At 49.9% G+C, this 12,463-nt stretch overlaps 2 protein-coding genes across 2 annotated transcripts; one reads left to right on the top strand and one right to left on the bottom strand.

The window, feature by feature from the left end:
• Window positions 1-1,615: 1,615 nt before the first annotated feature.
• Window positions 1,616-8,374, bottom strand: PHB2 (prohibitin 2). Its single transcript, XM_077174198.1, has 8 exons — window positions 8,089-8,374; window positions 7,923-8,007; window positions 7,769-7,848; window positions 7,196-7,380; window positions 4,941-5,070; window positions 4,367-4,470; window positions 3,880-3,957; window positions 1,616-3,338 (listed from the first exon to the last, which is right to left on the bottom strand). Exons 1-8 carry the CDS (start codon window positions 8,213-8,215, stop codon window positions 3,258-3,260), a joined length of 870 nt encoding a protein of 289 aa, XP_077030313.1. The 5' UTR covers window positions 8,216-8,374; the 3' UTR covers window positions 1,616-3,257.
• Window positions 8,375-8,427: 53 nt separating this feature from the next.
• EMG1 (EMG1 N1-specific pseudouridine methyltransferase) lies at window positions 8,428-12,408 on the top strand. The gene is made up of 6 exons (XM_054654497.2): window positions 8,428-8,613; window positions 8,697-8,798; window positions 9,133-9,274; window positions 9,635-9,693; window positions 11,167-11,316; window positions 12,081-12,408. Exons 1-6 carry the CDS (start codon window positions 8,473-8,475, stop codon window positions 12,192-12,194), a joined length of 708 nt encoding a protein of 235 aa, XP_054510472.2. The 5' UTR covers window positions 8,428-8,472; the 3' UTR covers window positions 12,195-12,408.
• The last annotated feature ends 55 nt before the right edge of the window (window positions 12,409-12,463 follow it).

The raw sequence follows: 12,463 nt of genomic DNA, 5'->3' as shown, positions 1-12,463 counted from the left end.
GCTTCCTTGATGCTGCAAGTCCACATATATAGATATTAGTTATGGCTCTGATTGCCAGTAAGCTTTAAACTAGGAACCCATAGATTTTATCTGTTCCTTTCTGGCTGGTACTGTGATGGGTAAAAATAGGCATTTTAAGTATGTTAAGAGCAGAAGGAAGACTAAAAGAAACACTGGTCTGCCACTTGATGAGGTGGGTCACCTCATCCCCAAGCAGTGATGAAGCAGAGACATTTAATGCTGCCTTTGCTTCTTCCTCTGACACTGGTGATGGGGGGGTGTTGGAGCCCTGGGCAGGATGGCCATGGCTGGGGGAATGATGAACTCCCAGCTGACTTGGAACTTGTATGGGATTTTTTTTTTTTGTTTTGGCAAAGCTTTAGATAGTGTCACCATATCCCTCTGGACAGCGTTCAGCACACAGCCAGATGTGTACACAATTTCATCCACACAAAACTGAACAAGAGCAAATGCCAGATTCTGCACCCAGAACGCTGCAATCCTGGATGTGAACACAGACTGAAGGATGAGACTGGGGTGCAGCCCAGCAGAAAAGGCTCTGGGCATTCTGAGTGATGGCAGGCCCTGCCAGGTGTGTTATGCTGGGGTGTGCTAGCACAGAATAGTTAGCTGGCCAAAGAAGTGAGGGTCCCACTGCACTCAGCTCCAGCCTCACCATCACTGGGTGCAGCTTCATGCTCCACAATACAAGGAGGATATAAAAATAAGTATAATGTGTCCAAAGGAGGGCAACAAAGACAGCAAGGAAATGTGTGACTACAAGGAGCAGCTGAGGATACAAAGTTAATTCAGCCTGGAGAAGACCAAGGGCTGACCTAATACCTCCTCATCAGGGGCAGCAGAAGGGGGGTGCTGATCTCTTCTTTGGTGTCCAGCAACAGGACACAGGGAATGGCTTAAAGCTGCACAGGGGGAAGTTCAGCTTGGATATCAGAAAAAAGGGTAATTTACAGGGTGGCCAAGCTCCTCAGGGGAGCAGTCATGACCCTGAGGTTGTCTCTGTTCAAGATGTGTTTAGACAATGCTCTCACCTAAAGTTTAACTTCATCCTTGTGAGTTCCTTCCAACTCAGGACATTCTATGATTCTATGATGCTGTGATAACCTCAAAGCCTTAAATCTTGGTATAGAGCAGCCTAGAGAAAAAGCGAAGAAGCTCCCCCTAAAGGACACAAGATGTTGCTGTTGAAACACAAGCAAAGGAGTTTAGTCAGTGGAGGAAGATTTCTCCTTTTCTTTTCAGCCAGGAAAGCAGAGAGGGGAAAAAGCCCAAGGTGTAACAATGGAGGCCAGGATACAGCATAGAGATGCTGCTGTGACCTGGAAAAGCAGGTAAACCTACCCTCATCTGCAGCCCTCACAGGCAGGTAAGGAACCAGCCCTGGGGTCACCCACACAGCTGTATGAGCATCCGAACATCCCTCCTTCTCTCCCCACACTGTGATGATCTGCCAGTGACCCTGAGTGAATTTCTTTCTTTTGTCCCTTTCCCTTCATCATCCTCATTCCAATTTCAACCAAATAAAATCTCTGTTCCACTTCCCACTACATAAAATAACCACTTTTTTCCCCATGCACTAAGCACACTTAGACACAATGAAAATTTGGTTGGTTTTTTTTTTTTTTTTTTTTTAATTTTTACAAATATCTGAAAGCATCACTGAGCAGACAGTGACACAAGTAAGATATTCCAGCAGTGACAGGCACCCAATGAATGGCATTGTCCTGAATTCAGTTCCAGGTTCTCTTGGGATCAAGAGTGAAAGAGAAACAAAATTTACTAGAAAAAAGCCTGGTGCTGATGGCAGAAGAACTCCCTCACTTGGCCAAAAAATAATTTGATATCCTACACAAATCTAAATATTAATGAAGATTAGAGGCAAATATCCACGTGGGTTAATACCAGTAAGCCCCTTTGCCCCTTCTCCAAATTTAACCGGTGGGATGAGGAAGGAATTACAGCTGCCTAGAGGCAGAGCCCATTCCTGTAACTGAATCACCACAGATGGAGCAGAGGCATGGGGACAAAATCTGGCTACTGGATTAAAAACTTCATAGTGAGGACAAACAATACTAGTGGAGGGAGTTCAGAGATCCTCACTCTTATCTTCTGCTGGTCAGCAACGCTGGTTCTAGGAATCTTCAGCTTCTTTCATTTCTTGCCTTTGGGTAGGAGACTGTCACTGAAAGGGAGACAGAAGGGAGTCATCAGTACAAGTCACCAGAAAGGACAAGCAAAGCTGTACCAGCTCCTCAATATGGATTCTGAGGTATGGGTCACACCCAAAGGATCTGGACTTCCAAGTCCTTCCTCTTAGGCAGGTGGATTTTTTTCCAAAGCCCCTTAAATCTTCCAGAACAAATATAACAGAATCTGGTCAGAGGTGAGGAAAAAGGATGTTATAATCAGAGATTACAGAGAAAAGAAACCAACTCTGGTGTCCCTTCTCAGTTCTGAGAAATCTAAGCTTTTAGCTGGATCCTGTTAGCTCAGTTGGCACTGCGTTTTTCAGTAAACACTGGACAGATCAGGCAAGGCCACCAAACTCCTGACAGCTCTGAAAGGAGGAGATGGGGTGTTCTCACATGAATTGGAAAGCTTTTGGAGAATAACAAAAGCATCTTCCCTAGAGATCATCAGCCCAAACCACCACAGATTCCCAAGATATCTTCCTGCCTCCTCACAGCCCTGTTTGTCATAACCACAGGATGCCCTGTACATGTGGTAGCTGGGAGAAAGCTCCACAGTTACTGCTGCCTTTCCCATGCAAGGCTCCCTACGAGGCACACATGGAGCTCCAATTACTGCACACTCCATATACATATTTGTGTGGTTCTCTTCAAGGAAAGCTTCAAGTTTCACATCACAGATGGGAATTGAGGTGGAGACTGGAATAAACTTGCTGGGGGCAAAATGGCCCAGGCCAGAAACATGCCAGGCACCAGGAAACAGCAACACCCTGGTTCCAGTACTAACAAAAGGATCAAAACATGCAGTGCCTTACCTTCCTCTGTGTCAGCAGATGCAGTAAGGGGTGGAGGGTGGGAAAGAAAAAAAAACAAGAGTAAATTGATGAGATTAAACAAAAATCCCCATTCCCATAGTAGGAGAGGCTGCTCCCTACTTGGCTATATCCTCTGACATTGGGGTCCTCTCAGAAAAAGTTCCTGAGAGAGCTCCAGAAAGGGGAGCAGCTTCGCAGGTAGGGTGCAGACAAAGCCAGGCACCCAGCCCCTTTACCTGGTGAAGGCCTCATCCTGCAGGTTCAGTACCAAGTTATCTGCTGTGAGATACACACGGTTTTGTGAGGCAGCAATCTGAAAAGAAATACATTACAGACATGGCATCAAGGACTAAAAATGCACATGGAGAACAGCACTAGGAACCCTTCTTCCCCTTCAGATACAGCACTCTTGTTAATTACTTAAGACCTCATTTAAATGAATGCAATTCCCCAAAACAACTCCCTACTTCCTGAGTTCCCATCCCAGAGCCATCAGACTTTCTAATAGAAGTGTTCATTCTCTCTCTGTCACAAAGACCTTTGATCCCACATTTATATGTCCCCCTTTCTCAGCTGCAGGTAACCAGAAACTTTTGGTGGCTGCAGCAGAGGGTGGGTGATGGAATCTGATGTGGATCTGGCCATGTCATATGAAGGGCATGAACTCTGAGCTTCACATCTAATTGCAGATCCTTGCTAAATCTTAAGCTCTACTTGAGCAGAGAAGGGCTGGGCAGGAACAAAGATCAGGACAGGGCAGATCACATTCGCCTTAAATTCATCATGTGGCCACTGGGCTGGGGGGACACAAGGACTGCAAAAGGACAAAGGGAATTCTGTGCCCAAATGCTCACCGTTTTTGAGATGTTTTGAGCAGCTCGGATCTTACGTAGCTTGATGTAGCCTGGATTCCTGCTGAGAGCTTCCCCGAGGTACAAGGGAACCAAAGTTAAGGAAAATCCCACAAACAGAAGCCGCTTACCCTCAAGGAATTCTTCCTAAACCATATTAAAGAACATCTCAGTGGGTAAAAAGCAATCTCTTTCCCAGTAACATGAGCCTTTGGGTAGGCATATTTTCACCTGCCCAGATAAGAACTTTATGGATTATGGTCACACACACAGCCAATGAAAGTTAAACTTTACAACAAGGAGCGCAGGCCCATGGCCTGTAACCTCAGACAAACCTCGTTCCAGTCGACTGCAGGAAGGGAAAAAAGAACAGTGACCTACTTGAGCTATCAAGAGATCACAGTCTCCTAAGCATGAGCCCAGTGTGACAGATTCCCAGCACTGCCAAGCTCACAAGCCACATCCCACAAAATCTCCTGAAGCAGGATATCATCTTGGCAGCTGTCGCTTCCCCCTCGGCCTGAACTATCTTCTGCTTCTGCTCCTGCTTGGCCTTCTCCACCAGGAACTGGGCACGCTGTGCCTCCTGCTGGGCTGCAGGGAGAAGGGACACAGGCATTGGAAACACATTGTGTCTTCCATCAGAACCTGACAGCTGAGACCAGGGGCTCTGCTTCCCAAAGAACCAGTAACATTCTGGGAACACATCCAAGTACAAAACATACCTGAGAGCACTTTACCTTCTCTTGAGTAAAACCCACAGCACTCAGACACTTCACACATACACCCCCCAGCGAGTGACAGAGTCCAGTCTGAAGAGGAACCTTAGTTTTGGGAACTCAGTCCCTCCTGTGGTCTATCCCATTAGCTAAGGCTTTCTGGTAACACTTGCAAAATAAACCTGTTCAGCTCTGTTACTAGGAGGCTTAGAGATTTGTAACCCTGTGCCTGAACTTACACAGTGACACAGCAGTGACACACTAGCCCAAATTCCACCTCCTTGTTTGATAGCTCAGTGAAAAGGCAAAGGCAATCCACCCTTTTCAGGTACCAGTGGAACTCACCCACTTGCTTAGCCTCCACAGCAGCTGTGTATTCACGGCTGAAACTGAGCTCTGTGATAGCCACATCATCCAGGATGAGGCTGAAATCCTTGGCTCTCTCTGTCAGCTCTCTCCTAATGAGCAGAGACACCTGAAACACACACACAGCAACAAGAGTAGTACCAAGCACAGGGTGCTCTCACTTCCTGAGCACTCCAAAAGCAAAGCACAACTGCTCTTCAAAGTGCTGGGAGAGACATTCCCCAACCCCAGCTCCAAACCATGGACATCAACACCACCTCTGAGTAACATATCCACAGCCACAAAAAGCATTTTCAAAACTCTATTACAGCTCATTTATAGTTACTACTAAACTGTTCTATGCAAGTAATACTGTGAAAGTAAAAAACCTTGAATGCATCTTTTGCTTTCACATCCTGCTACATCCAGTTCCATAGTTCCCAGTTTTGGAAATAAGCATTTCTTTATCCACCCTGGATTTGCCACTGTTTGCAGGCTGTGCTTTCATAACTGTACTCCAACACAAAAAATTAAATGACCACATAATTTTTTTAACCTGTATCACATCTCTTAATAGAGTAGCTACTTGTCTCGTGCAGCTACTCCACTTTTTTTGGCTGCTTTGGGCGGGTGTTGCTGTTAGATACTTTGATTTATTCTACTCTTACTTCCCAGCACCTTTTTCAGGCAGCCTGACAAGCCCTGCACCAAATATTGACTTAAACAGAAACTATTGCTACAGTATCACATGCTTGACCAGTCGAGCATTTGCTTTTACTTTTACTGCAGCAGTTTCTGAGCAGAACTCTAAAGAGTGGCAGAAATCTTTCCTGAGGGAACTGTGAGTGCACAACTACATGAAATCACTGGGGTTTTTTTCTATCAATCCCTTCAATACCACATCACTTTATCATAACAAGCACTGGATGGATACATGACAAGGAGACAAATGTAATTCAGTTTGTTCCAAATTTCAGAGATCAAAGAATGATTCTTATCTGAGATCACAGATGCTTAACCTTAGCCTTTGTTCCAGCACAGCTGAAACCCTCACAGATATTCTTTGCTGTCCCATCCTCTCCATGCATTCTCTTTCTACATGAAGATCAACAAATCCCTCCAGTGCACTCCATGTGGATGAGCACAAAAAGCCAAAGCTCCTCACCAGGAGATGCAGATCATTTCTTACAACAAAACCTAAGGACACTCAGTTCTACTCTTTGGATCTTTTGACATGGATGAGAGATATAGTCTCTGATAGCTGAGAGATGATTTGTATTTCATCCAACAACTCTTCCTCTTCAACACCCTCCTGGTCCTGCAGGACCTCCTCTAAAACCTTTTACAAGACCAGCACCCCCTCTCTGCACCAGCTGCTATGGGAGATGAGAACTCTCAGAATCCCTGGCAATCAAACTATTACAACACAAACTTTCACAACAGGCGTTTTTAAGCTAGATGTTTCTAATATTTTGCAACACTCCCCCAGAGAACATCTAAGTCCTTTTCTAATCAGTGCCCGCAGGGAGGGTGCTGAGGCAACTGAGCCAGGCTCTTCTCAGTGATGTCAAACAATAAAACTAGAAGCAATGAGCAGAAACCAGAACACAGGAAGCTCCACCTGAATATGAGGAATAGCTTCTTTACTGTGCAGGTAACTTCTTTACTGTAACAGGCTGCCCAAAGAGCTTGTGGAGTCTCCCTCACGAGAGACATTCCAGGACCATCTGGATGCAATCCTGTGCCATGTGCTCTGGGATGACCTTGCTTGAGCAGGGAGGCTGGACCAGATGACCCACTGTGGTCCCTTCCAACCTGACCCTTTCTGTGACTGGGAACAGAAGTTATTTGTGACCTTCTGAAGCATCCATCACTGACAAGTTAGTGCTTTGTTAACTGCTCATTCCCACTGTTTTTCAGATCTTTCAAACTGTTTAATTTGCTCTGACAGTCATTCCAAGGTCTGTATTTTAAAAGGCAGTTCCACAGACACCTGTGAATCATGAAGCAAACCAGCTCTCCCTCCCCTAGTGTTACATTCTGGTGCAGTTCTGCACTCTGTGCACCAACAGACCCAGTTTACTCCTGGGAAGCTGCCAACACAGTCCTTGTGCCTGAACTGGAATCAAACTGTACGTGGGACATGCTTCCCATGTGGATACACTCCCCAGCTGAGCACAGTCACCCTTCCCTCCCCTGCCAGGAGGCTCCCCCCACCCAGCAGCTCCAACCCGAGGCTGCCGGGCCGGGCTCACCTGGGCCCTCTGCGTGATGAGCTGCGAGGCGTTGAACTTGGCCACGACGCTCTTGAGCACCTCGTTGACGATGGAGGGCAGCACTCGCTCCTCGTAGTCCAGCCCCAGGCGCTGGTACATGCTGGGCAGCTCGGCCGCGTTGGGCCGCGTCAGCACCCGCAGCGAGATGTTCACCATCTGCAGGTCTGCGGGCACAGCGGGGTCAGGGCTGGGGGCAGAGGGAGAGCCCCTCAGCCGCGATGGGACAGGGAGCAGGCGGCACCCATAGGGAGAGGGGCGCTCTGGTTGGAAATTAGAAGGAAATCTTTTACAGAGGGGGTGGTGAAGCACTAGCACGGGTTGCGCAGGGAAGCAGTGGATGGCCCAGCCCTGGAGCCGTTCATGACCAGGTCGGACGGGGCTTTGAGCAACCTAGTCTGGTGCAAGGTGTTGCTATCCGCGGCAGGGGATTGTGACTAAACGATTTTTTAGGTCTATTCCAAGCCCTTAACAGTCCATAATTGTCTGAGGAGCGCCTGCACTACGGCGAAATTCCTGTCCCGTGCCTCCCCCCTCGTGGCCCCTGTGCCTCACCTTTGGAACCGGTGGGGGAGGAGATTTTCCGCGGCCGCGCTCGGATGTCGTAGATGATGGGATACTGGAACCAGGGGATCCTGCGGGAGTGGAGGCGCGTTAGGGGCGAGGGCCCCGCCGGGCCCGGGAGGGGGCCGGGGAGGCCGGGCCCTACCTGAAGTGCAGCCCCTCGGCCAGGATGGTGTCCTGCTGCACGCCGCCGATGCGGTTGAAGAAGATGGCGCGCTGGCCGCCCTCCACTGCGGGGAGAGAGCGGAGGCTTGGTCAGCGCGGGCGGCGGGAGTAAAGGCTCTGAGGGGTTGTGGGGGGACTCCACTCACCAATGAAGACAGACTCTCGCACGCCATAGGCCAGGGCACCGGCGCCCAGCAGCAGCTTAAGCGCGGTGCCGACGCCGCGGGGCCCGGTCGGCAGCCGCCCCGCCAGGTCCTTCAGGTTCTGCGCCATGGCCGCCCCGCCGCCGCCCCCGCCGGGAAGGACACCGGAAGGAGCGACCGCCGTGCCACTCCGGCGGGAAACCGCGGCGCCGGGAGCGCCCCTGCTGCCCCTTCCCGCCCCCAGCACTCGCCTTCCGGCGCGGCGGCCGAGGCGCTCCGGAAGCGGGTCCGGCCGGAGCCAGATAGAGGGCGCGCCCCGGCGCCATCTTGGGTGGCCGCGGCGGGAAGGGCGGGGCCGGGGCGGGGCCGGCGGGGCCGCGTGACAAAATGGCGGCGCCCAGGCGGGCACGTGGGGACGCGCGGGAGGAGGATGAGGATGAAGAAGGGCGCTCGATGGGCGGCAAGCGGCCCCGCGGGCAGCGGCGGCTCCTGGTCGTGCTGGAGGGGGCGAGTCTGGAGACCGTGAAGGTGCGGGTGGCGGGAGATCAGGGCGGGTCCGCCCGGGCCCGGGATGCTCTCGCTCCCCGCTGATCTCCGCGCTTTGCCCGTAGGTGGGGAAGACGTTCGAGCTGCTCAATTGCGACAAACACAAGGCGCTGCTGCTGCGGAACGGCCGGGACCCCGGGGAGGTGCGGCCCGACATCACCCATCAGGTACCCGCGGGGTGCGGCGCGCCTGTGGCGGCCCGGGCTGCTCGGGGTACCCGGCACGGCGGCTCGGGGCTACCGTCCCTCGGGTTTGCGGATCCGCTTGGGCCCCTGGAGCCTGGGGGCGAGTTTGGCTTCCTCTGCTACGCTGGTGGGTTTTGGGTTGAGTCGCTGTTGGAGTCTGGGCTTGATTTCTTAGCGTTATAGCGTTACATCCCATAGCGGGATGGGCTTTCAGCATCGGTTTCTTCTGCATTTGTGGGGGCTAACCGTCAATTTTCCCTAGAATTCTCTCTCCTGTGCCTTTCTATTTCTACTACTGTGTGCTTTTGGCTTTCAGAGCCTCCTGATGCTGATGGACAGCCCCCTGAATCGGGCTGGGCTCCTGCAGGTTTATATCCACACCAGGAAGAATGTTCTCATTGAAGTCAATCCCCAAACCAGAATCCCAAGAACTTTTGATCGATTCTGTGGGCTTATGGGTAAGCAATTCAAATCCTACACCAGCTATGGAATAATGCAGGAAGGTGGTCTGGACTGGGGGAACTTCAGGAAAAGTCAGAAACTGGCACCGACCTTAAAATGTCAAAGTGAGAAAAGAGCACAGAAGTGAAAGCATCTCTCTGGGATGTTCCAGGATGCATACCTCAGCTGTGTGCTCCCTAGCACAGTGGGAGTGCCTGCAGGAGGCTGTGCTGTCAGTAAAATAACTTTCTACAGACTGTGATGGGAACTCTAAAGGTGGGCTTTTTGGGTAGCTCAGCTCAGGCACAGCATGGGATTCGTGCAGCAAATCACCACGCAGCTTACGTGATTTTTTTTCCTTGTTTTCTCTTTGCCAGTTCAGCTGCTGCATAAGCTCAGTGTTAGAGCAGCTGATGGGCCTCAGAAACTGCTGAAGGTAAATACTCTGTAACTGTTCATAGCTAATGTTGCAACATTCTAATGGCAGTGCAGGAGGGATTCCTTTTTGGGAGAGGTGTTTTTGTTGGTTTTGGGGTTTTTTGTTTTGTTTGTTTGTTTGTTTGGGTTTTTTTGTTGTTGTTGTTGTTGTGGTGTGGTTGCTATTCTCTCCCGTCCTGTCCTTGCTGGGGATGCTGGTTTCAGGGGGGCTCTCCCACATGCAACCTGGCTAGGAGCTGCTGCTGCAGGAAGGAACCCCCAAACACACCTGTCCTTGGAGCTGAGGGATCTGTTTCCTCGCCTGAGCCTGACTGCCACACCTGGGTATTGACAGCTTTTGGGTAGAGATTTCAAAAAGGTGGAGAGAGGTGGAAATGAAGATATAATTAACTTGAATGGCTTCTGCAGTCACAGAGAGGAAGACTGGATTAACCACAGGTACAAAGGATTTATCGTGATACTGAATTCCTTGGATGAAGAACTGCCCTTGGTGCTGGAAATGCCAGAAAAGCAGCAGCCTGAGGAAGCTGATGGTGATGTCACCTTGGCAGAGAAAGCTTGGCCCTAGCCAGTGCACCTGCCTGAGAATATGGTCAGCAGGCGGGTCAGCAAGACTCCAGAAGCAAAGAACAAACCATGACTTAAATGTGTGTTGTAACTTTCTTGTGGAAAATCCGGATTCTCCAAAGAAAGAGAGTGGTTTTAAATCCCAGCAGCAGCCTGCTTGCCAGCCAAGATGAGACAGAGTTGCCTAAAGGGGACTATAGGTCCTCTGTGCCTATTTCAAGAGCATCTTCCAGCTGCACAGAGACTGGCAACACCTGCACACACCTGCTGGGGTTTGTTCTGTCCCTGTGCCTGGGGATCCTGACCCTGCTGCCCAATGAGTCCTTCATGGTTTCTTTGCAGGAGAAGGTGGTGTTTGGGATGCTCCTCTGGGAGCAGTGCTGTGCCTCAGCTTCTCCTGGCTATTCCATATTGCCTACTGTCACTTGGAGAAGGTCTTGTGGACTTTTGATTTTGAATTATTCAGGAATTGCACTGCTGCTCATGGGGAGCTCTACTACTTGTTCTACTGCTCCCCACAGCCAAGGCTCATCTACCTCTACATCACCTGTATCCTGGGTATATCCCAACCCATCTGGGACTGATTTTGCCCAAGGACCTGGGTGTACTTGGTGGGTAATCAGGGGGACAGGGAAACCAGGATGTGTACCCCAAGGGGATTTGATTTTTGGCCGAGGGCAGTCTGTGATGTTGAATTGTGTACACAATGTTGGTTGTGGAATGACAGCACCACCAAGGACGATGAGGATGGACTGCTCCAGATGCACCAGTCATGAGCCCCTGATGCAGCCTGCAACCAGTTGATGAATTTTCTGTTTGTCTGTTGCTTTTAGCAAACAATGCATCTAGCTATGTGTCAGGCTCTGTTACCTCTACACCCCTATTAATTTTCTGCTTTCTGTAGGTGATTAAAAACCCAGTGACTGACCATCTGCCTGTGGGCTGTATGAAGATTGGCACCTCTTTTGCAGCGTCACAGGTGTCAGATCTGCGTGAGCTGGTTCCTGCAGCAGAGCCAGTTGTCATCGTGGTGGGAGCTTTTGCCCATGGCTCAGTAAGTGTGTGTATCCCTTACCTGGGCTTGTGAAAAGGTTTCAGTCTTGTTCTGAGTATGGAGGTTTTTTCTGCCCTTTTTTGGCTTGGTTTCCCCTCCACCCAGCCCCCCATTTTTCCCTGTGTGCTTGTCAAAAAAAGGCCCAAAACTGCAACACGTGGGACTGTTGTCCCTCCCAAGTGAAGGCTGGCAGTTTCCCTGCTGAGGAAATACTGTGCCTCTGTAGTTGTTAGTGTTGGAATTTGGAAGGGATCTCTGGAGATTATCCAGTCCAACCCCTTGCCAAGGCAGGGTCACCTGGAGCAGGTGACAGAGGAACACGTCTAGGTGGATTTTGAATGTCTACAGAGAGGGAGACTCCACAACCTCCCTGGGCAGCATGTTCAGTGCTCTGCCACCCTCAAAATAAAGAAGTTCCTCCTCATGTTGTGATGAAACTTCTTCTGTTTTAGTTTATGGCCACTGCTCCTTGCCCTGTCCCTGGGCACCAGAGGAAAGAGTCTGGCACCATCCTCTAGGCACCCACCCTTGAGATATTTATGTGCATTAATGAGATCCCCTCAGTCTTCTCTTCCTTTAGCAAAACAGGCCCTGCAGTCTCTCCCCATAAAGATGGTTCCATGTCCCAATAATCTGTCTAGCCTCTGCTGGACCCTCTCCAGTGGCTCCTTGTCTTTCTTGCACTAATGGAGATGAGGCTCAGTGAAAACTTTTTGCAACTTGTTTTTTTCTTTTTTTTTTCTATTTCCCCCCCTCTTCTCCAGGTCAATGTTGACTATACAGAAAAGATGGTCTCCATCAGCAACTATCCCCTTTCTGCTGCCCTGACGTGTGCTAAAATTACTACTGCCTTTGAGGAAGTGTGGGGAATAGTCTGAGCTTCTGCTGCTACTGCTGTCATGATGGACTTGTATACAGTGACTTCACATTCTGGAAGGGCTCTTTGACTTGGGTGTGGACTTGGTGCAGCTTTGGGCTCTTGGAAAACACTTCAACTTGGTCCTTGTAGCTTCTGAAGCAATGAGACTTTAAAAGGACTGCCCCACTGACCCTTTTTCCTCCTATTAAAGGTACCTTTTTTGAGTAAAAAGCGCTCGTGAATTTTACTTTCTCATTTTTCATATGTGGGCAGGCTGGATCCCCTTAT

Source organism: Agelaius phoeniceus, chromosome 2, assembly GCF_051311805.1.
Source record: "Agelaius phoeniceus isolate bAgePho1 chromosome 2, bAgePho1.hap1, whole genome shotgun sequence".
NCBI lineage: Eukaryota > Metazoa > Chordata > Aves > Passeriformes > Icteridae > Agelaius > Agelaius phoeniceus.
This window is presented reverse-complemented; position numbering and strand designations above follow the sequence as displayed.

Coding starts and splice junctions, on each gene's coding strand:
- EMG1 (XM_054654497.2), top strand. CDS start 8,473: ATGGCGGCGCCCAGGCGGGCACGTGGGGACGCGCGGGAGGAGGATGAG. Junction 9,275..9,634: donor TCGATTCTGTGGGCTTATGG/GTAAGCAATTCA, acceptor TCTCTTTGCCAG/TTCAGCTGCTGCATAAGCTC. Junction 11,317..12,080: donor GAGCTTTTGCCCATGGCTCA/GTAAGTGTGTGT, acceptor CCTCTTCTCCAG/GTCAATGTTGACTATACAGA.
- PHB2 (XM_077174198.1), bottom strand. CDS start 8,215: ATGGCGCAGAACCTGAAGGACCTGGCGGGGCGGCTGCCGACCGGGCCC. Junction 3,958..4,366: donor AAGCGACAGCTGCCAAGATG/ATATCCTGCTTC, acceptor GTTCCCTTGTAC/CTCGGGGAAGCTCTCAGCAG. Junction 3,339..3,879: donor CTCAAAACATCTCAAAAACG/GTGAGCATTTGG, acceptor ATTTCTTTTCAG/ATTGCTGCCTCACAAAACCG.